General features: G+C 47.2%; 9 protein-coding genes across 9 annotated transcripts; 3 read left to right on the forward strand and 6 right to left on the reverse strand.

Annotated features, from left to right (window-relative positions):
• Window positions 1-1,035: 1,035 nt before the first annotated feature.
• N7455_011793 (uncharacterized protein) lies at window positions 1,036-1,850 on the reverse strand (the record flags this gene model as incomplete). Its single annotated transcript, XM_065606759.1, is given in 4 exon segments — window positions 1,036-1,123; window positions 1,143-1,252; window positions 1,298-1,397; window positions 1,747-1,850. Coding segments are annotated over 4 exon segments (402 nt in total), but the record flags the coding sequence as incomplete, so codon positions are not given.
• Window positions 1,851-2,353: 503 nt separating this feature from the next.
• N7455_011794 (M35 family metalloendopeptidase) lies at window positions 2,354-3,124 on the reverse strand (the record flags this gene model as incomplete). Its single annotated transcript, XM_040959509.2, has 2 exons — window positions 2,354-2,445; window positions 2,512-3,124. 2 exons carry the CDS (start codon window positions 3,122-3,124, stop codon window positions 2,354-2,356), a joined length of 705 nt encoding a protein of 234 aa, XP_040810048.2.
• Window positions 3,125-7,308: 4,184 nt separating this feature from the next.
• Window positions 7,309-8,427, reverse strand: N7455_011795 (uncharacterized protein; the record flags this gene model as incomplete). Its single annotated transcript, XM_040953799.2, has 1 exon — window positions 7,309-8,427. The coding sequence occupies one exon, from the start codon at window positions 8,425-8,427 to the stop codon at window positions 7,309-7,311; it is 1,119 nt and encodes a 372-aa protein (XP_040815624.2).
• Window positions 8,428-9,498: 1,071 nt separating this feature from the next.
• On the reverse strand, window positions 9,499-11,336 carry N7455_011796 (uncharacterized protein; the record flags this gene model as incomplete). Its single annotated transcript, XM_065606760.1, has 5 exons — window positions 9,499-9,529; window positions 9,597-9,774; window positions 10,055-10,083; window positions 10,143-10,332; window positions 10,934-11,336. 5 exons carry the CDS (start codon window positions 11,334-11,336, stop codon window positions 9,499-9,501), a joined length of 831 nt encoding a protein of 276 aa, XP_065459926.1.
• A 1,159-nt stretch (window positions 11,337-12,495) lies between these two features.
• On the forward strand, window positions 12,496-14,018 carry N7455_011797 (terpene synthase family protein; the record flags this gene model as incomplete). The annotated part of the gene is made up of 10 exons (XM_040953804.2): window positions 12,496-12,602; window positions 12,658-12,784; window positions 12,842-12,860; window positions 12,922-13,067; window positions 13,124-13,133; window positions 13,191-13,347; window positions 13,410-13,499; window positions 13,553-13,586; window positions 13,637-13,854; window positions 13,922-14,018. 10 exons carry the CDS (start codon window positions 12,496-12,498, stop codon window positions 14,016-14,018), a joined length of 1,005 nt encoding a protein of 334 aa, XP_040815689.2.
• Window positions 14,019-14,538: 520 nt separating this feature from the next.
• N7455_011798 (uncharacterized protein) lies at window positions 14,539-18,892 on the reverse strand (the record flags this gene model as incomplete). Its single annotated transcript, XM_040953878.2, has 6 exons — window positions 14,539-16,207; window positions 16,263-16,575; window positions 16,658-16,826; window positions 17,216-17,929; window positions 18,003-18,545; window positions 18,629-18,892. 6 exons carry the CDS (start codon window positions 18,890-18,892, stop codon window positions 14,539-14,541), a joined length of 3,672 nt encoding a protein of 1,223 aa, XP_040815820.2.
• An 860-nt stretch (window positions 18,893-19,752) lies between these two features.
• Window positions 19,753-21,466, forward strand: N7455_011799 (putative MFS transporter; the record flags this gene model as incomplete). The annotated part of the gene is made up of 6 exons (XM_040953868.2): window positions 19,753-20,250; window positions 20,302-20,362; window positions 20,428-20,654; window positions 20,721-21,117; window positions 21,173-21,304; window positions 21,357-21,466. The coding sequence occupies 6 exons, from the start codon at window positions 19,753-19,755 to the stop codon at window positions 21,464-21,466; spliced, it is 1,425 nt and encodes a 474-aa protein (XP_040815739.2).
• A 336-nt stretch (window positions 21,467-21,802) lies between these two features.
• Window positions 21,803-24,455, forward strand: N7455_011800 (transcription factor domain-containing protein; the record flags this gene model as incomplete). Its single annotated transcript, XM_065606761.1, has 4 exons — window positions 21,803-21,981; window positions 22,276-22,368; window positions 22,425-22,986; window positions 23,043-24,455. 4 exons carry the CDS (start codon window positions 21,803-21,805, stop codon window positions 24,453-24,455), a joined length of 2,247 nt encoding a protein of 748 aa, XP_065459927.1.
• Window positions 24,456-24,888: 433 nt separating this feature from the next.
• Window positions 24,889-27,304, reverse strand: N7455_011801 (putative C6 transcription factor; the record flags this gene model as incomplete). The annotated part of the gene is made up of 3 exons (XM_065606762.1): window positions 24,889-25,969; window positions 26,049-26,885; window positions 26,940-27,304. 3 exons carry the CDS (start codon window positions 27,302-27,304, stop codon window positions 24,889-24,891), a joined length of 2,283 nt encoding a protein of 760 aa, XP_065459928.1.
• Window positions 27,305-27,683: the final 379 nt, after the last annotated feature.

Consider the following 27,683-nt stretch of genomic DNA (forward strand, 5'->3'; position numbering starts at 1 on the left):
TTCGACTTTGATCTATTTTCTCCGTGTCGGTTCTTATGTTTTTATGTATCCTCTTCCGACCTTTCAAAAGTCGAGGTATGGTCTTTTTGGAGATGCGTTATGATAACCTAGGCGTTGAACTTGTCTGTCTTGCACACTGCAATTCTTTTGGGTCAATTTATCTGCCTTCATGGCTGTTTTTGTTACTCTTCATTTGGGTTCTTCTCAACGTAAACCTAATCTAAATTACTCGGTAGGCGTCACTACTGTAGCCCTGAGCAAATACCGACGGATACTAGTATCCACATGTGCAGTCGTCGGTTATGCGCGGACCGCGGGTGTTTTTGACGGACTTTATGCCGTTCCTCGGGTATGCCATGAGGGTTGCGGCTAAATGTTTTTCGCCCGGAGGATGGGATAAATATATTAGACCGATGTTATATTAATATCTTGATATCGGCGCCAAGTTTTAAGCGTTAGACTTTCTACGGTTGTTGCCGGACTATGTACTAATCTCCGAGGTCGGATTCTTGATATTAAATACACGTCATACATCGTCACTGTCAAGGACCAGAAGTGACAAAATTAGCTAGCCGACTATTTTCAAAAGTTATACATACAACATAGAAAAGTATGTTGCACGGAGTATGCTTTTTTTGGCCGCCTTTATATACACTTAAAAGACATCTAAAAAGACCACCAAAAAGACAAAAGGCCGCATAGGCCGCCGACTATTCTTGTTATACTATAACCTCCAACACCTCCCTCCCCACCAAATTTCGAGACCAAAATAGATTGAATGTAACAAAAACAAAAACATACAACAGTGAGGATTCGCTGGTGGTCACCCACCCAACTACTAACTCACCGGCGTGTGGCTTAAGTACGGCTGAGCGGACGGGAAGCCCTGTTTTCCACACCCTATGGTCGTATGTATCATTTTATGTGTAGGTGAGGATAACAGAATACGAGTATTTGAGCTGTATAAATGGTTCTTCTAAGACCCGATTGAAGTGCATATATGCTCATTGCAATGTCCCTACTAGGGATTGATTTTCAAATGTACCCAACCCCTTCGGCTTCCTCCACGATAGCCTTTACCAGACCACGCTTTTCAGTAATGATATCATCAAGAGCTTCATCCCTGCTTCAACTTCTTTCACTCGAGGTCGTAAAGGTCGCTCATCTCTTCAAGCATGGCTTCGAGGCCTCGCTTCCTTAGGATCGATTTGCTGCCTTCCTTTGCGTCCTCTGCGAAGCTGCACCTGAAGCCCTACTGGAAGTAGTGGCAACCCGGTCAGGCTGCCATTCCGGGCACCCGGACACAGTTGGCAAACTTGCCATCCAGCTTGGCGTAGCTATCGCAGCAGTTATTCTCGTCCACCAATTCCCCAATGGCTTGTCCTACCAGCGAGCGCCTCGATATTTGTTTTGTGGGCCCCGATTTTGCGGTCAAACTGGCTGCTGTTTGGGTGGCTCCTCTTGAGGTTCTTGATGAGAAACGAGGAGAAGAGAGAGTAGGTAATCTGACTGCATTGAAGCTACTAACTGCCGAAGGGGGAAATAAGAAGAAGAGGGAGAGGAAGCTATTTGTAGCTGCCAGTCCTGACAAATAGGATCAGGTGATCCCAATAGTTCTTACTGTTGAGTTGTAAGACTGGCTCTCTTCGAAGCGGCATTCTGACAAGGCGGTATAAGCTGTCAACCTCCACTTCCATTCGCACTCAATTGCACGCCTTGCCTAGAAGCCTGGCCTAGAAGCCTGACGTTTCTTCTGTTGTACCAACGGCACCAAATCTTGGAGCACGGTATTGACTAATTGGTGCTTGTTGGTTGGGGACGCCATCATGGACGTTTGGTTTGTCAGCTATCTATTTGTCAGTATCTATGAACCTTGGAATATGCTAACTTGTCACTTAGTGCAGAGTTATCGTACCTAGGTCTGTTGCCTGTATTTTATTCCTTTGGGTAAATATATTTCTCGAACGATGGAAGGTGGGAAGACGAAATCCCAATATTAGAGGTATAAAATGTTTAAATTATACAGTCACACGCTAGCAGCCTATTTGGCTGGTTTACACTATATCGGGGCCCCAATGGGTTCCCAATAGGTTTTGGGTTGGGTTGGGTTGTGCCGAAGTCTACTCGTGCGCCTTTCGCAAGCGGGGGTCCTGCATACCTACTCCTGGAGAAAGGATAATGAGGACCTAAGATAGGAATATAATTGGCTTGCCGTTGCTCCTTTCCGCACCACAAAGCAACAAAGCCCTAGATTTAGCAAAACCTAATGACAACGAACTAATTTGAGACAGCAAATGTAATTCCCATAGCATCTATCTAGCAGAATTAGACAATGATGTGTACAAATAGGTATCTAATTACTGTTGTTATTCAAGATCTCAGTGACCATCCAATCCGGGAGTACAACGCCCTTGCTCTCACCAATCTGGCAGTCAAGATCGATGGCTGGATGATGCAGTCAGTTAGCGAGTTGCATGTCATGATGGGGCAGGGGAATAAAGCAAAACTCACCACCAGCGTAGAGGTTGTAGGTGTCGGCGTTCAGGACAGCTTGCTCCTTGGGAAGCTCGACGAGGTCGTTGTACTTGTACGCGAAGTCTTGGGTGGGCGGGCTGTAGACGTCGTTTATATGCGAGAGCTCGTGGACCATGGCGAGGCCCTGATCAGTGCCACCGCAGTTGTCGATCACGGGTACAATCTTATACCAGTCCGGGCAGTTGACGATCCTGTTCTGGGCAGAGACAGCGTAGGCGAGGGGACCGCTGCCGCCACACTCGCTCTGTGTTGTGCCATTGCCGCAGTTGTAGGTCACCTTGCCGCTGCTGAGGTTAGAGGCCTCGTTGGCGATGGCCTCGTAGCGGGCGGCGACCTCCTGGCGGGATGCGGTGTCGGTAGTGCGGAAGTACTCTTCGAAGATGCTAGCGTCGCCATTGATAGCGGCGTCAGCGGCGGCCTTGGCGAGAGAGGCGGCGCGTTGAATGGCGGCTTCGACTATGGCCTGTTGGCTGGTAGTGCATGATTCGAGCTTGAGGCCAGTCTCGCGGCGGCTCATCGGGGTGATTTCATTGGAATAGACAGGGGTCAGCAGCGCAGCTGCGGTGAAAAGGGCGAAAGTAAATTGCATTGTAAAGAGCGACTATGGTATCGTGTAAAGAGTGACTGAAAAAAGGACAAATGGACGTACTGATGAGTGGAAGAGAGAAAGAGGTTACTTAGATATTTATACGCCTAACAGATCCATTATCCATGAGGGCTTGGAGTTAATTAGTTCATCTTTTTTCATTCCATCGGCAAGCCTTGTCGTAGGTCTGAAAAGATGAAATTAAATGAACCTATGGAGTAACTAACTAAATCTAAAGTTAATCTAAATGAATCCATCCTACAAGCGAGGTAATATATAGCCCGAGATGCAGTGGCCAATCAGCATAGTGCTACCCTGTTTCCGAATACGCGACTTTTCTTAGCATTTCACAGGAAGAGTTTTTTTTTTCCCACAGATCTCAGAGATCCAACAAGTCGCACACGAATCCACATTAGTCATGGCGTACAGCATAATAGGAGTATCGAGACTAAACTAGCGGCCCACCGGGCAGCGAGATCCAGGGACGCAAAAGATTTTGATTCCACTACTATATACACTATTGAGCACCAGCCTCCTACGTCGACTGAAAGCCCATTTGAAGTGGAGACGTGATCGGCGTTCGCCAAGAGATTCAGGGGTACTCTCGGCAATGGACCCCTCCTAGTGTCATCGGTAATACTACAACGATGTATCGCAACGTCCTCGGCCCTAAATATATGTTAAATGTGATACTAGTGTACAGTGAGTGACTGTTCATAAGTTTTAACACCCCGGCCCCACACCATCTTGATTATATAATATTCTGGCGGTCAAAATATTTTCTGTAATATCGTTGTACATTAAGATCTCTGGCTTTTAATGATTGTCTACACACGGATACGCATCATACTAAGAAAATATATCAAAATATCCAGGAATGTGAGTTGAACTCGAGAGATATGAGGTCTATTAGTTCATCTTAAATAGGCGGTATAGGCGATAACGGAAGGCGGTATATGGGTGGGGCTAAAAGGGGTGTTAAAACTTATGAACAGTCATTGTATGCTCCCAAATTGTTCAATGATCTTCGTTTCCGGTATAAGTCTTGCCATTCCGGCGAAGTTAGCGCGTGAGTCTCGGCTAGGTGAAACTCACCTAGAGACTCATCGCCAGGGTTTCTCACAGACAATATCGCTGATACAGGCCCCGGCATAAGACCGTTTCAAGAGGCAGCCGACGGAGGAACCTAAGGGAGATCAAAGAGAAATATACTGGAGACAAAAACAACATGAAATTACAGCAATGCGATGGTTCAGCGCAATGGTCAACGTGATATAAACTGGCGGTGAAACTGTGACCGCCCTCATATTCTTGCAATTGCTGCCTCGCATAACTAATCAGTCTACTGGGATGTTTTCAGGTGTAGCCCTGGATTAGACATAGGCTTAGGCTGCTATGGTTTGAACAGTTAAATTATACTCAGGTTTTTGATTCTGAGAATACTAAGCGAGCAGTTAGATACTGCCTCCATAAGCAGTAAGCATTCCGCTAGGGCCTTCTAGTGTTGCTAATAGGTTCGTTTTTGTGTCTACGATATCCTTACTGGGCAAACCCAGAAGTCAACTTGACACCCGATTGATTCGGCTCAAAATTAGCATTTGAGAAGGTTCCCAACTTTACATTGATCGTACTCCCCTCGCTTATCAATTCACGAGCTCGACCCCGGAGACATATTATTCAGTCGGATGAATCATTGATAGAATGCATTTAAAATCTGCACTTCTTTCTCAGTGCGATAATAATTTAAATTCTTCTTTCTAAAATTGTGAACAAGGGTGTCCACATGGCTCTAGCTACAATGAAACAAGAGTAATCGGCCGCGAATACGGCATCTTCACCTCTCGACATCTTCACCACTGATACACTACCACTGATACACAATGACCGTCTTTGAGTTCATCCGTTGACCTCTTCCCACTCATCCCATTCTTGATGCTTAGCCTGATGCTAGTTGCTTCATAGTAAGTCCTTGTTCTTGTTAGTCATCTTTTGACGCTTTCCTCGCAATGACATTACTCTTGATGGATTTAATTAGACCAAGCACAAACCCTTAAGAAACATTCTTCGTCCTCAAATTCAGTTAACACGTTCCAACATTCGAGATGCCGATTTCTTTCCCCCATCGTGAAAGGAAGCCGAACCATGATCGAGCACACAGAAAAGCACTCGGGGCACTAAGGGGTGATAAAAACTATTGGGAAGTCGGCCTTGAACGATCTGGCGATATAAATATTCTCCAAAGATATCGCTTGTGTCAATACTTTGACCAAGTCAAAAGAGACAATCTTGGGCCCCCTTTTATCTCGTATAAGCTTCTCTTTATAGAGGAAGATGCCCGGGAAGTTGTTCAAGAAGAGATATCTATCAAAGACGGACTTGCCTTGAACAAAGATACTAAAGAGAGACTTAGTATTTTGAATGCTAAATACTGGCTTCTAGAGCAAAAGTGGTAGCATTATTATCCCTGTCTAGAAGAAAGGTATCAAAGAAGAGCGTTTGATCTATGGATATTGTTGTATCTTGCTCACCATACTATTGCTATATATTGACGAATGTACCTACCCGATTAAGCTCTTACATCACATTGCAGGCTCCTTCCCTACGAACAATTACAATCTCGTACCTTCCTTGTAAGCTATTGCCCCCCTCCCCCGTGTACAAAACGGTTTCGGAGTCCACGTAGGAACTTCACGTTCGCATCATTTCAAAAACATTAGTAATGTCAACAACATGACTCTGTTAATCGTTTTTTTTTAAATCTTCTTTTGTGGCTCTGCCTTGGCTGGTAAGTTTGGTGTTTTTCCTGGTGTTTTCCCAGACCCCTTTCTGACACGTCTCTTTTTAGCCCCAATTCCCCTCACCCATAGGGGGAACGATAACTCTGTTGTCGTGAAACTTCTGCGCCTAGCCATTGAGAAGGGCGCAGTAACCGCCCTCAAAATCGGCGGCTTTGGTCTATTGTTCCCTTTTTTGAGGGACTTATTTATTTTTTTCTTTTAGTGGGGGCGTTTGGGGGTCTCGCGGTATGTTTCTTGGTCTCTATATTGGCTCTGTATCAATAACGTTCTGACCGTTGAATATATGGTATAATGCCCGTGGAAATGACACTACTTCCCCTGCCAATAGTTGAACCGGGAGGAGTTCTGTCTTAGGAAAGGGGGCCGGGCCCAATTACAATTATGATATAAATATGGATGGGAAGGGAGGGCAAGACATGTATGTATGCGTTGAACAAAATGCATGAAGGTATACGTCGAACGAATGCCATCCGGGATCAGTGATGGCGTATGGCATGTAGTCAAGTAGGGCGGTGTGAGCTGGAAAGGAAGGTGACTCAAGAGGCCCTTAGCGAAACTCTGTATGATAGTAACTGTGATAGCAAGGAGCCGTAAGGCGGAGTGATTCAATGGAGCCGCATTGGATGAAGGAAGTCGGGAAACCTTCGAAGTTGAATATAACCACAGAACGTGGAGGCTGAATGAGACCTGGGTGGCTGGGGAAAAATGAGAATGATGAGAATGATGAAAATGGGCTGAATGAGGACTGAAGATAGATGGAAAGAGATAGAAAGGATGAAGAGGGAAAATATTTTACTGGGCGGAGTGGAAGGCCACGAGGCGAAGAAAAAAACACATCAAGTAGGAGATAAAGCCGAAGGATAGACGATAAGGAAATAACCTGTCAGGTAGGGCTTATGAAAAAGAAGTATGTTGAAGTGAAGAGTTGTAGATGTTAGGATGTAATCTTCAATGAAAAGCGGCCATGTTCGAACAGCTTAGTGGGAATTTGTTTATGGATTTGACGGATAGGGAGAATGATGAGTTTGTATACATTTGCTAAACTTAGTCGGGGAACGTACCGAGGTACTCAATGGGCCTAGACGAGCTATATCAGGTATTCAGATGGAAGAAGAATGGCGAGATACAGGTGAAATATATTGTAGCTACACTTTAGTGTCGCTTTTCTTTTCAAGCCTTATTCAAATCGAATCCGTGTTGTAAATCTGCTGCTCTACGATTCTCGCATTAACCTGTAAGATAATCGTTAGCCCTAAGAACATGTGTGACCAAGGACGACTTAGACTTACATGGCGTATTCCCAGATCTGCGACTCTCCGCGCACCTAACAAGCTCATGCAAGTTCTCGTTTCCTGTGCTAGAACTTTTGAAAAAGAAAAATCAGCACCACTAAACACTGCCTACAATAGGCGCGGAAATGAAGCACTCACTCTGGAGCGTCCTCTCAACCCCAGCGATACCACCGGCACCAAGACCCCAGAACGCTGGTCGGCCAATACCCACTGCCCTCGCACCCAGACACAGCGCTTTCACAACATCTGTCCCGCGTCGAATACCCCCATCGACCATCACATCCAGCTTCTCCAGAACCCCTGGGCAGTATTTGCGGATTTCGAGTAGGGTGTGAATAGCTGGCGGCGCAGTATCAAGGACACGTCCCCCGTGGTTCGACAAGACGATGCCTTTTACGTGAGCATACGTAGCAGCAACCTCAGCATCCTCGTAGGTCTGAATGCCTTTTATGATTATCGGTAGCGAGGTGTGCTTCGCGAGCCATTGTAGCGTAATCTCCCATTCAGCATCAGAAGCCGGTCCGGAGACTGATGTGATGGCCACTTTAACATCTGTGCTTGGTTGGGATAACTCTTCTGGTTGAATTGGAACCTCGGTCTGCGCATCGTCGTATAGTTCCAATCCTCTTGGCCCGAGCTCATGCTTCCCTTGGACGGGCTCGTCGACGGTGAGGACAATGCACTTAATCGCGGGCAGCTTATTGATCCTCGCCAGGACAGCCTCGCTCTCGGTGCGATCTGTCTGGACATAAAGCTGGAACCCAAAGACCTGCTCAGGTGCGGCTCCCGCGACAATCTCCTCGGGAGTCATCGACGCATTATTCGAGATCATATGCATGGCACGGAACACTCCACATGCGGCTGAAATGCCAGCTTCGCCTGTCGGATGCGCTAACCGGGCCATTGCCATAGGCGATACGAAAATAGGTAGACCGACTCTCTCGCCGATGATTGTCGTCGACAGGTCGCATTCTTTGACGTTGACGAGGACGCGTGGCCGGAGGAGGATTGAACGGTAGACTTCTTGGTCCAAACTTTTGGAGATCAGGTCTCCAGCGCCCGCGTAGTTGAAGGACCAAGCTCTTTTGCTTATTTGTTTTGTGGCGAGGGATTCGAACTCGTCAAGGCTTTTGAGTGATTCCATTGAGAGTGCCTCCTCGTTCTGGGACTTGTTAGCCCGGGTAGGGCGTTCATCTGCGTTGGATATTCTGGTCATTGTGAACGTGAACGATAGTAGAGGTAAGGAAGGTAATGTTGCTCGCCACCCTCGAGAATATAAGGGTTGTCGGTTAATGGGAATAAACGAGGGGTCACTTCGGCTTTAGTCGGCATACCGTATCTTCCCGATTTGGAAACTTGTCCGGTTGTAGATGGTGACCCCAAACCACGCCATGCCGTCACATTGGAAAACTAGGTTTTCGATATCCTGCCGGCTCTGGCAAGGCTAAATACAAGATACATATAGAGCCATACAAACATGAAGAATATTCACCAACGAAACGAGAAACATCAACCTCATGATACAGCTACTAACTACAATGTCGAGAAAGTGCAAGAAAATCAAGCCAGGCTTTCGTCGAGGCTAGTACTCCGTACTGGTCTCCGCTTCGATAACGGGGGGTCTGATAAGGTTTGGAAGTACCCCCACACCCCACACCCCCACGTTCTTACACCCCCACACTCCCTACTTAATCTGTACTATGGCGTCGTTGTCGTGCGCGGCAGCCTGACCGACGAAACCCACCTTGAGGTCAAAAACAGAAGCTAAAAGATAAGGCCAATTTACCAGCAAGCGTAAGGGTTGAAAGGATGTTTTGCAACAAGACACCATTTTGTCATAATCTCCTACACGACAAAGCAGGTAGGACACCGAGTTATCGTAGGCATTCCCTATATTTCAGTTCCCTCTCAGTTCCCTCTCAGTTCCCTCTCAGTTCAATATCAGTTCAATAACAGCCCAATCACAGTCAACTGCCACTATCTACAAGGAGGTATCTAAATCTCTTCTTTATATCTGCCTTATCCAGAGAAGCCAATCGGTGGCTATACGAGATCAAGCACCCTCCGGTTGCTACGAAATCATCTTGATTGGTGAGCTTACATGACTATATCGGCTATACATATACGTATGTGGACGTTTGCATAATGATGGGAGTTTTGGGCCCCTGTTTAATATTTACAAATGGCCGGGCTGGCTATTTACAGGTGGAGGCCGGATTCCCTCCCAGTCATAATTATAATGGAGGCCCAGTCTTCTTGCCCAAGACAGAGTCCCCCCCCCGCGGGTTCAATCAGTGACAGCGGCAAATCCGCGGGCACTATACCACAGATTCAACGGTCAGAACGTTGTTGATACAGAGCCAATATAGAAACCAAGTGACATACCGTATGACCTCCACGCGGCCCCACCTAAAGAAAAAGGTGAACAGGTCCCTCAAAAAATGGAACAGTAGGACAACGCTGCCGATTTTGAGGGCGGTATCTACGCCCTTCTCAGCGGCCAGGCGCAGAATCTCTACGATGACGGAGTCGTCGTTGCCCCTGTGGGCGAGGGGAACTGGGGCTAAAAGCAAACGTGTCAGAAAGAGCGCAAAACAAAAAAGGGGATCGAACTTACAAGCCAGATTTGGCAATAAGAGACGGTACGGTGTATGTATGCTTGTGGAATGATGTGAAGGTCAACTTCTATCCGCCATCCAGCTCTTCTCCAATTTGCTTTTCTTGAGAGTGGAAAATTGCCTCGCATCTAGAAAATATGTCAGAAGACGGAGAGAGAGAGATCAAACCTCCCCTGTCCCCCATTCTGCTGTCCCCCGTTCTGCTGACCCCATTATGTTGACCACCTTTCTCCTGCTGGCCGCCCCACCGTCGCCTACATCATATGTCAACGTGCTATTCCAACTAATCTCACATAGCGACCAGGTAGCATACCTCGAAATCTCCTGCCGGACAGCCCAACAAAACAGGGAGAGGAGCTGCCGCCCAAATTGGCACAGCAGCATCCCTCCCACCACTGTAAGCATGATGGAGGCCATGGTTTGTGGGCTTTTCTTAGAGGCCAAACGAATGAGCTCGCCGACCCAACTTTCATTGTCGTTGCCGGCGCCTTTTCGTATCGGCGCTATAAAACATGTCAGAAAGAGTTCCCAAAAGAAGCCCCAAAAGGATTCCAAACTTACCGGCCAGCACGCGGGAGAAAAAAAGGAGATAGAAAAACGGTATAAAAAGACATTTTGATTATGTAGTATGTTTCAGAATTATTTGAATGTGAAGTTCCTACATGCGCCACGGAAGTGTTTTGTAGACTACATGGAAAGCAATGGTAGGGAAGGTGCGAGGCTATAATGTGATGTCAGAGCTTCATCGAGTCAAGCAATAGCAATTCATATGTATACTTACATAGGCAGTGATTAGGATACAGCAATATCCATATATTGAACCCAATCAGCCGTTTTATCCTTCCTCTTTTGTGACAGCCTTGTCTTTGGCGTCATAACTTGGTGGCGCATCAATCAGATCAAACGGGCTATCATAGCTACCGCCGACAAGTCCCCATATTGCTACTCGCGTGAGCCGATGCCTAGTAATATTGGTTATTTCCTCACGGCATCGTTCTTTCAATAATCTCTTGTCTTCTTCAAAAAAGTTAAAGCCTCGAGCTCTACGACAGCACCCACATTCAACTGTAAAATGTCCAACTCCAAGTGTACGCGTGGTCTTACGATTAAGACAGCAGCCACATTCACGAGCACAGCATCCTTGTCGGCCAGCACAATCTTCAACAAGCACACGGTGCATATACCATTTAGGATGGGACCGCCATAGCTGAAACACTCTTAATTGAAATCCGTCTTCTAGACAGGACCGATGATGCCACCAAATTTGCTCCAAGAGCCAGTATTTGACATTCAAGGCATCGAGCCCCTCTTTGATAGAAATCTCTTCTTGAACAACTTCTCGGAGGTCTTCCTCCACAAAGAGGAGTTTGCGCGAGAAAGAAGGAGGGCGAGTCCTGTAATTGTTCCAGTGAAGAACGAAACGATATCTTTGGAGAGCATTTATATCCCCACTTTGTTCGAGATCGACTTCCTCAGACGTCTTGTCGCCAATCAAGCTCCTGCCCATTTTTCTTTTTTTATGATCACCGCTTGATGTACGACGATGGAAAGAAAATGGCATCTCTGATGTTTGAACTCATTGTCGGAGGCTTCGGTGATTTGATCGAGGACTTTCAACTGACCCGAATGTAAAACAATATCTATTACATGATCTCGTGTGTATTTCACTTTGGCGAAGACGAGAGAAATACTGATCTGTATTGCATCAAGCCCGATCACTGGTCGGAATGCAAGAGTAAATGAATAGAGTTAGAGGCCTTTCTGTGATAATGTCATTCAAATGGCTGATTATTATAGCGTCGAAGCATATTTGCGAGCATTGTCGCTAATGTTTGGAGCACTTAGGGTCAGCCTTGAAATCGTTTACATCGTAGCGTAGCTATGTGTCCTTTGAACAAAGAATTCCCCAATATTTCTAGTATTTGTGGTATGTGTGCAAACAACTCACTCGTCTTTGCTTTCAAGGGATGATCCTAATGCGAATTCTTCTGTATCACCTAAACTTTACTTCATCTCGCTTAAGCAGGGTGGGTGACGCGATAGCATGCAGCGGGAAATATTCTCCGACAAATAGGGTACAGGATAATTGGTAAGAGTATGAGCATATTCGTGTTAAAGGTCTTTAGTAAGCTAAGCTACTATATCTGGCAGATGTCATATAGTAAGTAGGATTAATTGATAGTCTGATTAATCGTGACAATCTAACCCTGATAATTCATGCTTTTGCTTTTTTTTTAAATGACACTACAGAGTATCTATGTCCATATTTAAAAAGTCTATTACATATAGAAAAGTAAATTTCTATCATATTATGCGCCAAATAACGTATTTGGTTAGGACCGCAGTTCACTCCTCATGGTTGCCAGTTAAAACCCGAGAGACAACAGCCTAAAAGGTAGAATCCAGAATGGCTTTATGCAGAACAATCTGTCACCAGTAAGATCGTAGCTAGGCAGTATTTGAGAGCACCCTTTGTACTACAACAGAAACTTAAAATCTAGGAAGGGCTCTGCAATCGGTACTGAGGCTAAATTATGCCATCCACAGATTTGGAACAGATAAGAATCGGGGGAATCCCATCAATACTTCTGTCCAGTTCATCCCGCAAGCTGGCTGATGCTACGATCCAATCTATCGATATTTTAGACTCATTCCTTCAAGTTACCATGTCGATCTTCATACCTGATATGTTCGTGTCATTTATGGCTTCTTCCGCCAAAGTCAATCCTCACATTGACAAGGTCCGAGAGGAATCAGAGTCATGGCTCTCAAGGTATGTGCCTCTAGTGTACTTATAACCTACCGACAGTTGGAATAACTAGGCACAGAGTCTGCGGGTTTAGCCCGAGCCAGTCGAATACTCTTCATAGTCTAGATTTCGGATTTTTCTGTGCAGTGGTCATTCCTTTTGCAGATGAAACCAAGCTGCGTCTCTTATGTGACTGGGGTAATTGGGTACATTATAAATCTTTTCCTTTTTTGCTCCAGCATGTGCTGACTTTGCATATGCAGATATTTCCTTTTGATGATGGTAAGGACCAATAAGCTATAATAATAGATATCCAATCAATGAGTGACTGACATATCAATAGCCTTTGATAATGGTGCATTGAAAAATGATTCAGTCATGGCCCAAAGAATGATTGATGGCCTGATCTCTGTTATGGAAGGGGGTCTGGAAGAGCCCGAAGAGCCTCTACTCAAGGCATTCCAACTGATATGGCAACAGGTATCAGAGGTGAGCATTGATCTATCCAGCTGTTCCAAATCCCGTTTTAACTAATGGCAAAAAAGGTACCCAAAGGTACAATAGTTATTTTCCTTTCTATCTCCAATCTCCACCCGCTTACATTGAGTTAAGGTGTTCAGAAGCGGTTTGCAAAATATATGAATGAATTTTGCCAGGCCAATCTAAAGCAGGTCAATCTTCAACCATCTGGCAACATAGCAGATGTCGACGAACTGACCAACATGCGACGAGGACTGATATGCACAACCCCCATCTTTGCGTTGGTTGAGTGGGTTATACTACACTCTCGCTAGGCCTTAGGAGATCTACAAGCTTACAAATGAATGATAGATATGCATCTGACCTTGACTTGCCGGACGAGGTGATTGGTCACCCTGTTATAGAAGAGCTTCGGGTTATCATCACCGACATTGTTTGGATGTACGAATCCCTTTATTTCCAGTGTCCATCCCTTTTCTAACCCAATCATATAGCCAGAATGACATTGTCTCGTATTTCAAGGAGCAGGTCGGTTGATATACGAATTTTTCAGAAGGAAATATCTAATAACACTAAAGGACCTTGACGAACAACACAACCTTGTGACTGCATACTTGCTACAGGGATATCCGCTCCAAGTCGCATTTGAAAAATCCGGAGATTTACTTCAGTCGCGTTATCGTGACTGGTATCGCAATTTTGCTAAGCTTCCCTTCTGGGAGGAGCATATTGACCGTCAAGTACAGTTGTATCTTTCAGGAGTCCAGAATGTGGCTTTGGCAAATTTGAATTGGAGGTTTGTTGTGCTACGCTTCTTATACTTTCCCTTTATGCTAACCCAATGACGGGTTTCTACATTCTAGTTTCCGAACCGATCGATACTGGTATGGCCAAAATGACAAAGTGAGAACGACTAGAGAGGTCACCATCCCAGTACAGCCCGCATTGTTAGAGGTTTAGAGAACCAAGACACTGTCCTCATCGAGGAGTGGATATAGATTACTAGAGGGGGGGGGTGTTTCCAGGGTTGATCTCCTTCTCGTGGGAAATATCGTAGGAGGAAATTTGTCGATTTTCCGTTTCATCTCATAGTTTCATGACGTCCAAAGCCCAAACTGGGGGCTATAGTCCATAGATAGCGAGGAATCGAATGGCCATACATCGTCAGTTCAACCATTAACCAATTATAACCAATTAGTATTTATTCTCACGCTAAACATGTCTATCGCGTTTCTTAAGATCAAAGTCTGGGAAGAAAATGATCTTCCTACCTGATGTGGTACTTTGCACTGAACCCTGGATTATTTCCATTTACTATTACGACAGCTGGTCTTCTCACGATTCTCAAGAGTTTTTCATTTTGTATCGGACATGCTAGCCATTTTCAACTGCCGATTTAAGGTCAATCGGGCAAAGGTCAAAAGACCTTACAATTCAGACTTCAATTCACAAATCTGTTCCACCTAGTCAACAGAAACCCTTAGGCATCAGCAACTCTGATAGCAGACAAGATATGAGCCACAGTCTCCACATCCTTGTCCCCCCGTCCGCTAAGGCAAATAACAACATTGTGCCCAGGCCCCAACTCCTTCGCAGCACGCACACCCGCAGCAACAGCATGAGAACTCTCAAGCGCAAGCATGACTCCCTCATGCTGACTGAGCACCGAAAAAGCTATCAGGACCTCCGCATCAGTTGTCGGAGCAATGACAGCCCGACCAGACTCCCTCCAACTCGCCAACTCAGGTCCAATACCAGGATAATCAAGCCCAGCAGAGACAAAATGTGTTTTGCCATTCTCCCCATCATCCTCGTTCCAAGCTAAAGAAGTCGACAAACCGTGCACGATACCAATGGACTCCTCAACCGGACCCGCCATGAACCCACGACCCCCCTCAACGCCAATAAGAGCAACAGATGAATCATCAAGGAAGGGGTAGAACAGACCAACAGCATTCGATCCACCACCAACACAAGCAACAACCGCATCAGGCAGTCTACCACCATTCATCGCGGTAAACTGGGCTCGAGTCTCTGTGCCAATGACAGTCTGAAACGTGCGCACGATAGTCGGATACGGGTGCGGGCCAAACGTCGAGCCGATAACAAAATGCGTGGTCTGCAGCTCCTCCCTCCAGACAAGGAAGGCCGCATTGACTGCGTCGCGGACGGTACCCTTTCCGCCGCCGTACATGGCATCAACGGTGACAATCGCCGCGCCGAGGATGCGCATTTGCATAACAGCCAAAGTTTCGCTTTCGAAGTCCTCGGAGCCCATAAAGATGGTGCATTTCATGCCGAATTGCGCGCATAGAGTTGCTGTCGCGATGCCGTGTTCGCCAACGCCTGTTTCGGCGATTATGGAGGTTTTGCCGAGTCGTCGCGCCAGAAGGATTTGGCCTAGCGCGTTGGTAATCTTGTGACTGCCTGTGTGGTTCAGGTCTTCGCGTTTCAGCCAGATGTTTGCTCCGCCTGCGTACGCTGATAGGCGTGAGGCTAGGTGGAGGGGGGAGGGTCGGTTGGCGTATGCGGCGTAGGAGTCGATTTCGGCCCCGAAGGCTGGGTCTGCGTTTGCTGCGTTGAAGCCGTTTTCTAGCTCTGTGAGGCCTTCCGTGAGGGATCCTGGGATGTATTGAACGCCGGAGTCTCTCAAGCTAGTGTGTGTGTCTCTGAAATTGGGGACCGTGTCGGTTTCTGCGGGTTTATCACCTGCGCCATCATAGGAAAGGTAGATGGTAGTGGAAGACATGGGTTGGTTAGCTTGCTTTCTTTCTGGTATGACAATTTGATCCTCAGTGCGTCCAGCAACTCGAAGACAATACTCCTTGACCTTCTGAGCACCAGTTCCAGGAGCCGCATTTCCCAGTACGTAGACGATTGGGCAGCCGATGACGACTCCTTCAGCGACACGAGCAATATCAATAAAATCTTGTCGGGTGTTGATACCGAATCCGACAGCTACTGGGACTGAGTTCCCAGTGCAATCATGCACACGCTGGAGCAGATATCCCGTACGCCCATACGGGTTCTCATGAGTTCCGCTAACTCCCATACTAGATACGATACAAACAAATGAGTTAGCGATGTTGCAAAGCATCTCCCTATGAGCATTCTGGGTAGAAGGAGCAACAAGGGGGATGTACGATAGTCTGGGATCTGGATTAGCCGAATGCAAATATAAGCCTGAAAGATGGATATACAGACCCTTTGGATTTGCACAGGCCATGGAACCGCACCGCGTCCTCGGGAGAAAGATCGACAATGATGAGCCCGTCTACACCAGCAGCCTTGCAGTCTCGAAGTAGCTTATCCTCTCCGTACGGATATTCACGCACGGGGTTGTAGTACCCCACTAGCAGCACGGGGACAGCCAGACCTCGTTTACGGGCTGACTTGACCATCTGCAGGATTTGTGAGAGTTGCACACCGTTCTCGAGGGCCTTGTCATTGGCCTGCTGGATGGTTGGACTTTCAGTCATGGGGTGGGCGGCGAAGGGAATTCCAAGTTCGATGATGTCTAATCAGGGGTTATAATTAGCTGGTGTCAAATATGGGATGGTACATGTCTCACAAAAGAGACGGGAGTAAATAATACATACCTGCACCTCCGGCTTGCAGGGACATCATGATGTCCGGTGTTTCGCTAACGGTGGGATAGCCAGCTGTCACGTAGGTGATCAAGGCAACGCGGTTTTTGGCCTTGCATTTTGCAAAGGCTTCTTTGATGACTTCCATGTTGTGGTAGACTAAGAAGATAACAAAGGTACCCTACCGAGGAAGAGGTGCTGTCGCACTGTCACAGTGTGGTGGATGGAAGAGACGAAAGAGGGAAAGAGAGGAAGAGAGGTGAGAGGTGAGAGGTAACTTAACAATTATTTGATCTTACAGTCTCAACTTCTCACTTCGATGTCCTGTGGTGGAGGCATTATTGTCTAATGTCCTCTCTTCTGGTCAGATACATTTTCCCCTCACCTGTAACCATTTATTCAAGATATTTTCTCCCAACGGCTTTTATTTTAGTAGTATATTTGCAAGGCTCTGAGTTTTGCGTATAGATTGTTGATTATATGCGCCACGGCGAATCAACAATCGCACCACCAAGTGAAGCATAATGGCCTGTTTCCCCAGCCCACCTGGTAGTTCAGCTATTTACCTACTAACTGTTCGCCTTCCTCGCTAGATCCAAGGCTCGAAAATTGAATCTTGCGAATAGCATGTCCCTTCCACATGAGCAACATAACAAACATGTAGGAGAACACCGCAAAGAAAGCCATCATACCATAAACCCAGCCAACATCAACAGCCTCAACCCAAGGATTGATATAGAAACTAATGGTCAATCCATAGACAATGCGATAAGCACCAATAACAATACCTGCCTCAGCTGGATACCGCGTAAAGCACTCGACAACATAATTCACTGTGACGGGAACACTGGCCAGCGACCCAACAGTCACAATAAAAACAGCCAGCGCGAGAACCATGTAGTGCAAATGATATTGCAAAGCGGCACCAAAGATCCCTAGGCCAATAGGGTTGATCACAAGACTAGGAAGCCATAGGACATGCAGTCGATACTCGGGCTTCCAGACACCGCCGTTGTACCGTCGTGCTAGTGCCAGAGGCAGCCGGTCGTTCAGATAGTGACCATAGAATTGGACGACGATGATACCAATCCAATGGCAGAATGTGAATGCCGCATTTTGCTCCAATGAGAACCCGTAGCCACCTTCGGAGATGGGTTTCTGGAGCCATACCGGCGTGAGTGCGTTGACGCCCACGTAAAATCCAAAGGAGATTAGTGTGAATATTCCCATGATGATCGTCACAGGGCACATTCCAATTAAAAAGGGGGTGATTCCGACTTTGGCCTGTTCGATCGATGTTAAATCGAACTTAGTTCTCATGATATGGCATGCAGCATCGGGCTTTCCCTGTACATACCGTTTCTTTCCAGGTAGTCGGCAAGACAACCCTCTGCCCGAAGAAGAAAGTAGCGAGTCTATTAGCCAGAATTCCAGCTGGAACATCCGGGTTCCTTTCAAAGCATTCACGATCGAATCCAGTTTCCTCGAGGAAACAGAAACAACAGACAAGCGTGAACCCCAGCAGACCGACCGTCCACCAGAACTCAACGGGAAAAAACGAGTGCGCAGAAACAAAACCCGAGAATGTCGGACCGGCAATCGTTCCGAATAAAAACGCCATATGCAGAGCAGTAAAAGCACGGCCACGCTGATGCAAGAAAAACATATCGGTCACGATGCGAGGGCCGAGCACTGTAGGCACGGCACCGAAGAAGCCAGCAAAGAGCCGGGAGATCACATATGGGACATAGTTCCCAGGGTCGGTCATGACGGCGCCCCAGATCTGGCATACTAGCGTAAATAGCACACACCAGAAGATCACGGAGCTGCGACCGAGCATGTGAGATATCGGGGCAAAGAAAAATGGGCCCGCGGCCATGCCAGCTAGGGCGGCTGAATTCTAGGGGATGTTAGATGGGTGCTACTCGATTTAATAACCGTGCGGATTTCAAAGTTCCGAAGAAAGTGGAGTTGTAGACTTACCGCATAGGACTCTTCCAGCTTCGTCTTGTTGTACAGTTTCTCCTGATCAGCCAGATTAAGCTGTCCCGATAAAGGCGCGATGGCACCGGAGAAAGATGCGAGACATAACACGGCCAGTAATACATATTTGCGAGTGATAGGCCAGTTCTGGAAGGATTTGATCAGTTCAGTTTCAATGAAAATGATGTTCGAGGGTCTACTGCCATACCAGAGGGTCCCGGGGGTCAGCACTAGGCCGGGGGACCAAGACAAGGTGAGCTGCATGGTGCTTTTCCACTGGGGGTAAAAAGGAAGGGGATGCATCGGCTTCTTTTGCTTCTTGGTGGTCCATAGCTGACTTATATTATGTCGTTATAGACCAAGTGCCTTTCCCAAGAGTTGGGGTGTGTCTTTCGCTATCCCTTGCGTTTTTGTGTTAATGTCTCCCCTTTTTTTTTTACAGCCCTGCGATACAAGATATCTTGGCGGGCTAGATTGCAAGCTTTAATTTTGCCAAGCTCGTCGCCGATCTTCTTGTACGAGCAGGGTAAAGCTTGCGTGGGGACGCGTCAGCTTGGCCCTCGGGTCAGTTGTGGGCTGTTTGGTGCGTAACATGGAGCAAGTCTATAAAGCACGAGAATCATCCCCAACATATTCTGCATCTAGAACAGACTATGAGCAATTATATTGAAGACTATCTTGGATTTGTGTGCTGTCGAATCGGTGCTGAGGTGGACGGGATAAAAATAAACACCTGATATTTCAGGGAACCAACCCAGAAATAGCACATAAACTTCAACCTCACATAGTCACAATCATTGGCATTACTACTGCTATCCTGTTATCCCGTTATCCCCGATCGATTTGACGTGACTCACATCTTCATATGCAAAATGCAGATGTCGGCCAGCGATGCCGATTGCCCTATCCGATCGATCCACATCGGAGGAAAAAGCTCCACGCGCGAAAAACCCAGGCTTCGGCGACAACCTCAACACGCCGAGGGGTCTTTTCATACAAAATGTCCACCGAATCCTGTTAAATTATTTTCTGTGTACATCATTTCACTACTTTAGACATGAGGAAATCATCAATCAACCTTTTACATCCGCTATATACCATCTAATCCCCCTCAACACCCAATCATGAAATCCAGACCAGACCTTGAGTCCCAAAAACCAACCCCACAGGTCGATTCTCCCCACGACTCGGAATCAGAAGACGACCTGGCCCTAAAACCGCAGCTCTCAAACGCCTATGGTATCCCGACATGGCGCAAATGCCTCATCCTTTTTGTCGTTAGCTGGATGACACTGGCTGTCACATTCTCCAGTACCTCACTATTGCCCGCAACCCCGGAGATCGCTACCGAGTTTTCTACTACATCGGAGATTCTCAATGTTACCAATGCCGGTGTTCTAATTGCCATGGGCTTTTCGTCTTTTATTTGGGGTCCTATCACCAACCTATTCGGGCGTCGCAATGCCTATAATGCAGCTATCCTTGTGCTTTGTGCATGCTCGGCCGGTACCGCCGCGGCGATCAATTTGCATATGTTTATTGCAATGCGCATTTTGGGAGGCTTTACAGGTACCTTCTTCATGGTTGCTGGGCAGACTATTCTTGCAGATATCTTTGAACCGGTATGTTAGTTTTATTCCGATGGTCTGCTGGTTACTGACGGGGGTTGATAGACTGTGCGTGGAACGGCTGTCGGCTGCTTTATGGTTGGATCTGTTAGTGGGCCTGCAATTGGTATGTTTAAACTATCACTATTTCTATGAGTGTCGTCGGATCTAAGTGGTTAATTGTTCAATTAGGTCCCTGTATCGGCGGCATCATCGTCACATTTGCGCAATGGCGCATTATTTACTGGCTTCAGTTCGCGATGACTTTACTCGGCCTCGTCTTGTCTCTTCTTTTTGTGCCAAGTATCCAGGAAAAGAAACGGGACTCCGAGAAACCCTTGAAGTTTTGCACTGTTATGGGCATGTTCAACCCAATGCGCGTCTTCCGTCACTTCGTGTATCCCAATGTCTTTTTTGCAGTAAGCATCATCTTCCAGTACTGAAGTTGTTTGCACCTTGTCCAGTGATTGACTAACAGGCAACAGTGCCTCACATGTGGTCTCCTTGCCACGTTCCAATACACGATTCTCACCTCAGCCCGCTCAATCTTCAATCCACGGTTCAACCTGACATCTCCCCTCATCAGCGGCCTATTCTATCTCTCCCCAGGAATAGGCTTTCTGGTCGGTAGTGTGGTCGGTGGGAAGCTGTCCGACCACGCCGTGAAGAAATGGATTATCAAACGAGACGGGGTACGCCTACCTCAGGACCGATTGAACAGTGGTATTGCCACCCTTTTTGGGGTCCTCCCAGTTGCAACATTAATCTACGGCTGGACCTTAGAGGAAGAAGTAGGTGGTATGGTTGTGCCAATTATCGCCGCTTTCTTTGCAGGCGTAGGGCTTATGGGTTCTTTCAATGGACTGAATACATATACGGCTGGTGAGTGCTATCTATTTCATATACAAGTATCCCGAGCTAACCATATATCTGGCAGAGGCTATACCGCATGTTCGTTCGGAGGTCATCAGCGCAAAGTATGTAGTGCAGTATATCTTTGCTGCCGGAGCGACGGCGGTCGTCGAGCCGTTAATCAGCGCGATCGGGGTAGGATGGACATTTACAATCTGTGAGTTCTCTCGATGAGATTATGAAGGGGACATATCTAACGATTTATTCAGGTGTATTCTTCGCTATAATAGGTGGCTTCCTTGTGCTTGCTATCACAAAATGGGGCATTGATATGCAGCGATGGTCTGAAAGGAAGTTCAACCTCGATGCGAAGTCTTGACCACAACAAAACGACGCTTTTTTTCCAACTTTGATTTATGTTGTTGCATACGAGGCGATATGAAATGCCTGCATGATAGAGTTGGTTTATATAGATCGCGATAGACAGACATGACTCAATGATTTCCTGAAATATAATACATAGACTTAACCATATAGAGACTCAAAAATAATTTTCAAGACATTCAAACACACTTTCTTCATTCCTACTTATGCCGGCCGGTATACAACATATTAGGCCCACACTTTCAAGGTTGGGCCATCAAGGTTGCTGCCCGGGTGTGGACCAGCAAATTGATTAGTCAGCCATACCTCGGCCAGAGCCCAATATTGCCGAATGATCGGCAAAGACCTTCAAATCTCCGACCGCATCCGGCGATTTTCATTTTTTGCACAATCTAAAAAGCCCGAGAATAACGAAAAGGGGGGGAATTATCAGATGGCGCGAAAAAGACGTGCTCTTACAGAAGAGCAAGAGCAGGAAGGTCGGGAGTCCCAAAAAAGGAAATTTGTTGCGTGCGCATTCCACCTGCATATACCTCACGCCGAAGCCACCGAGCACTGACGTATGGTATCAACAGCTGTCGAAGATGCCACTCGCATAAAATCAAGTGCTCTGGGGATCAACCGTGTAGCAAATGTTGCACCGTTGGACTCGCTGATGAATGTACTTATGCTACTCGGGATCGCCAGGTGAAAGTTAGCGAGAAGTATGCAATCAAGCCGCATCCTATTATTAGACCAAGCCTTTCAAAAAGCTTGTCTATTACACGTGTCAGGCCAGAAGCTAAAACATTGTTCTCCAATTAGCTATTTAGATCAGATCCTCGCCGAGAATCAGCGGCTCAAGGAACGGTCGATCACCTCGGCTCAGGTTGCCGAGACCAATGACCCGGTGCAGAGGTGGACATCCCTTGACTTCCTAAAGATGACCTGCAACATGCTGATATGTAGAACAGAGGCCCTTCCAGAACAGCAGATGCCCCTGATGGAACAGGAATTCAAAATCCATTGATTGGAGATCGTGCTTGGTTCCACCGGTATGATCCCTCTTCGCCGCCCATCTACATCGGCGAGGCAGCATGTTCAGCATTCGCAACACGCTTTCGGCGTTTCTTGTCGGGGAATAGTGCAATGCCACATATTCCCCGAACACAGTATGAGCGCGAAGAGACAATAGCCGCAGCAAACGAATCCGATATCCAGTGGCCGAGTCTCCACCATGCTCGGTTGTTGGTCCGAATAGCAATCCACCAGATTGGGCATCTGTACCACCTCATGATGCGCAAGTCGACGTTAGATAAACTGGAGGAGATCTACAGGACACAAGACTTTGACTGCGCGGCTAGCAAGTGTAAATTCTTCGCCTTGTTCGCTTTTGGCCAGGCGTATTCAATCCGGTCTGAGCCAAATTCCGGCTCTAGGGTACCGGGCACGTCGTACTTTGCTCGATCAATGGGGTTAGTCCAGATCCTACCGGAGAGAACCAGTGTTACACACTTGGAAACCCTGCTATTGTTGGTATGTGGCTCAGCATGTACTATTGTTGGACATCACAGTACTTACCATATCCTAAGTCTCTTTTTTCATACTATCTCAACCGGCGTCATTCGGCGTACGTGCTGATCGGAAATGCCATGCGGATGGGGTTGACCATCGGCTTGAATCACAATATCCTAGAATCACAGGTCATCGACCCAGTGGAGCGCCAACACCGCATCCAAATATGGTGGACAATCTACATCTTCGACCGGATGTGGGGATCCAAAATGGGTCTCCCAATGCAAATCCTCGACGAGGATATCCATGTCGACATGCCCTCAACCATCTCCCCGCGCTGGCGACACGAAGAAGAACTCTCCGACTCAGACTACATGACCGCCAACATCAAGCTGGCACGCATAGTCGGTGAGACAATCACCAAACTTTACAGCCGGCGAAAATACCAAGAGACCTTCCTACAGCGCGTTCAGAAAATCCTCAAAGCCCTGAAACACTGGGTAGAAACACTCCCCGAATCCCTCAGACTGAACATGGAAGACCTGGAATCGAGCAAAAAACCCATCGTCTCCCTCCATATGTCCTTCAACCAATGTGTGATCCTAACTACGCGCCCAACGCTACTGCACCTCCTAATGACACTAAGCAAAAAAAGCAAACCCCGGCCCGATACCACGAATAATATCGGTGGGACCGAGGCTGAAAGCGGCGAAGAAGTGTCCGTTTCCCAGCCCGTTCTGACCCTAAGCGAAGCATGTATCCATGCAGCGCGGCACTCCCATTCCATGATCTTGACACGGTGGATCAACGGATCCATGCCGACCTTCGGTTATTTCCACGCCCACTACCTCTTTTCCTCCGCGTTGATCTTGGCAATGTCCAGCTTTGTCCCGATCGGCAGTCCGACTGATATGACGGGATTTGACTCCGCGCTAGATCTACTACGCTCCATGACCGAGAATGGGAATCTGGCTGCGGCGGAATTCTATCATAACCTCGAGCAGGTGAAGGTTTGCCTGGCTGCGTATCGGGGTTTGAGGCGGGGCGAGGGGAGTGCTGATCTGGCTGCTGGTGGAGGAGTGGTTGCTAATACCAACGCTAATGCTAATCGCTCCGGGGCTGGTGCGCTAGCTTTGTCTGGGCCTTCGTCTGATTTGGCAACGGCTACTACTCCTTTTTTGGACGCTTTGCCGCTGAACCCACCCACATCTACATCGGCATCGGTGTCGGCATCTATACCTCCACCGTCGTTAATACCCACAACACATGATATCCTTGCTTCTGCCACCCAGCCTGTCCACAGCCATGGCATCGATGCATATACATATCCCTTGAGGGATACCGTCAGCGGGTACACGACCGAAATGGCGTTTCTAGAGCCGACCATGCAAGATTTCCTGGCGCAGTCAGATATCGACCTTGGGCTGTTGCACCCTGTTGATACATTCTTCAACGAGGCAGAGAATCTATATACATGCCATGAGTTTTGACCGGGGTTAATCAGGGCAAATGAGTCATCAATAATGATATGCACGTTTTAGACCTGGTTGCTTTGCTCTGAGCTGAGCGACTCGACGCTCTAATGCTTAAAGATGGTATTCTTGTGAGCAAATGCAAGACACAATACTATGACACGACAGAAGACTGTTATAATAAAACACAGCCAACTTAGCGAAACGTATTGATGGAAACGTATTGATGAAGATAAACCGAAATCATAATTGAGACGTCAGGTGAACAAGCATTTCCAGCATGGCAAGGGACGCATGATGGATATAATAAGTTGCATCGTATATGTCGTTAAAGACATCAGGCAAGGGCAAATGCATCGCTCAAGGCCACCTCCCCCACCAATCAAGTCAGGGTATAAATCAAATTTCCATAACTACATGAGACATGAGACACGTTGGAGAATGCGAGTGCTTAGAATTCGGTGTCAACATCGAACCCAAACTTCGATCCATGTCGTGAAAGAAGGTCCATGCAGACAAGCCAGGCTCGCTTGGAAGAAAGGTCTTTGGCCGACATCTCTTTCAAGAAGCGAGTTGCTTTGTTGATCTTCTTAGTGATATCAACAGCCTTGGCGGTGCCTACATGGGTGCGAGTGAGGAGCTCGGTGAGGAGAATGGTAGTCGACTGCATGATATTATGCAGGATACACCACCATGGAGCGACGACATACAGCCAAGTCGAGTCTGGGTCCTCAGGCAACAGTTCGAGCATTTGACCTGCCATCTGAACACACAAGGCTGCCATCTGATCACACACTGTTCCCGGGGAGCTTGCTTCAGATTGCTGGAATAGACGGCGGATACAGGGTTGCAAGATTATCAGCTTGGTGGCGTAGAATCGAAAAGCAAGACCAACACGCTGCTGTAGAAATTGATGGGTTGTGTCTGGCGTTGTGAAATTAAACTCCGCCGGGAGACGAGACAACCAGTTGTCAGCATGGTTGTTTAGCGTGGGAATGGCGGTTTCGATATCATGCCATGACTGCCGCATTGTCCTAGGAGCATACAGAGTATTAATAGCCTCCCGTAAGAGATGAGCTAAGTCCACTGCATACAAAAAGTACAGAGAGGAGTTGGGTGTCAGATTCTCTGTGTCCGTCTGACTGGCCCTGTCTTCTTGTTTCCCCTTGCCTAGCCCATTCTGTTCCGGTGTCCTTAGAGTCGCACTCTCTTCTGGTGAAGCTGCCATGGTATCGGAGATTAAAGAGGCGAAAAGGGCATTTCGAGTCCTTTGATCGGTAATAACTTGCGCATGTTTATCCCAGAAATCCTCCTCTGCGAAGGGTACAGGGAGGGGCGTAGAGCAAAAAATATCCCCGGTGCCAGGTGGACGGCCTGTCATCTCACATAACACAATATCCAACATAAAAAGCGCCCACCAAACCCGATATCGAAGTTCTTTCGAAAAGTGGGCGATGCTCTCGCTCTCGCTTCGAATATTGAGACCCATGGTCACCGCCGATCGAATCGCAATTCCAATGAGTCTCCATGACCTAGATGAAGAAGTCCGACAGGTCAGATGTAAATCACAAAGAAATAGAGATAGATAAGGGATGAAAAGGAAAGACCAACCTGTTAACTTGGCCCACCGATAGGAGGTAAAAAGCAGCCAAGCCCTCCACCTGTGCCTGTTGCAAGTCGGGATGATGGTGCAACACGCTACCTACATTCAGCTTCCATGCCCTTGCAAAATAAGTCCGATGGTCTTCGCAATGCGGTTGGGGTTGATCGGCAAGGAAGGTATGTCTGGTCGCAATGGCAAACACCAGGTTCAACACTATAATCCATCGTTTCCCAGGTCGCACGTTCGGATTCGCATAGAAGGATCGGTACTGGTTTAGAAATATTGCTTTTCCAATAATCGGAAAAGTAGGATGAACGACGTGAAAGTAGGTCTCAACGAGCCTGTTAGAGATTTGTTGTGGAGGCCGGCGTGCGAGGTCGATATCGTCCTGAAACAACATTTCCGAGTCATCTTGGAAGTAGTTCACGGAAGAGATCGAAGGGCGTTTGGTGGTCTTTTTGATTCCTTTCAAACTTTTATGGTCAAGGTCGCGTTTGAGTCTGTACAACCATACCATCTCCGAATGTTCGCCCACAAATCCCGTCGCCTGTACTTTCTCATCACGGTTGAAGTCCTCTTCAGTGTAGTCTACAGTCCCCGAGGAAATAGATATGGAACTATCATCTGCACGGGAAGAAAGCACTGATTGGTTGATGTGGCTTGATGGGTTGGTGAATAAGGCAGGGATAGGGGTAGAGTGATTGGCTTGGGTGAGCGGAGTGCGTGCATTTAGCTCCCTCAATGTTTGATCGACCTGTTGGGCCAACGAGGCATCGAGTTTGGGATAAAGACCGCGGAGCAAAGCATCAAAGGTTTCAACTCGTGTGGTTAGATCGTTCAGCTGCCTATCACATGTTAGAGAAAAAAAGCATTGAAAACTAAGCGAAAAGGTTACCAACTTCACCATCCTCTCCTTTTTACGATCGCCATAGGAGCACGGGACACCGGCATCTAGGCATCGATGACAGGTTGGACGATGGCCACTACATTTGGCCTTTTGTTCACGGCAATTTTCACAAGCCCGACTGACTCGACCACTGCTAGTCCAACTACTGGGTTGTGCGTTTCGGGGGATAGCCACCTTAGCATTCACGCGGTCGCTTGTAGGATAATCACGGATATCACGGTTATCATGGAGAGGGATAGTGTCGGGATTGAACTCGAAGGGAGAAGGTTGCGGGTACCCAGGCACGGTCCAGTCATAATTGATTTCATTTTCCACGTTCGGATATTCGGAATATGGGGTACCAAAGTTCTCACTCATATCGTTGATATCGTTGATATAATCTTCGAAGGGATCTGATCAGGAAGGGTTTGATCATAGAAAGGGTTTTGCGCCAGACGCGAGACGCTAGAGCCCTAGCGGAACATCAACTCATAAGCCACACTGTCAGAACTGAGGAACAATTATCCCCCTTGCACAAGAGTTCAATAATAAAAACCAAAAAGTCAAAAAAAAAAAATACAAAGTACAACATACAACAAACAACATACAACATACAACATAGTAGATCCCCCTGCTGTGGGTATATTCACAAGTGGGGTTTCAACCGAAATGGGGCTCTCTGGTATGCTGGAGGTCTTTGCCGGGTTTCCACTAAGAGCAGCGCTAAAGCCAATAAGCGCTTTGCTCTGCACTTTGG

This window comes from Penicillium solitum, assembly GCF_028829755.1.
Source record: "Penicillium solitum strain IBT 25940 chromosome Unknown utg000009l_segment0_segment0, whole genome shotgun sequence".
Classification (NCBI taxonomy): Eukaryota; Fungi; Ascomycota; class Eurotiomycetes; order Eurotiales; family Aspergillaceae; genus Penicillium; species Penicillium solitum.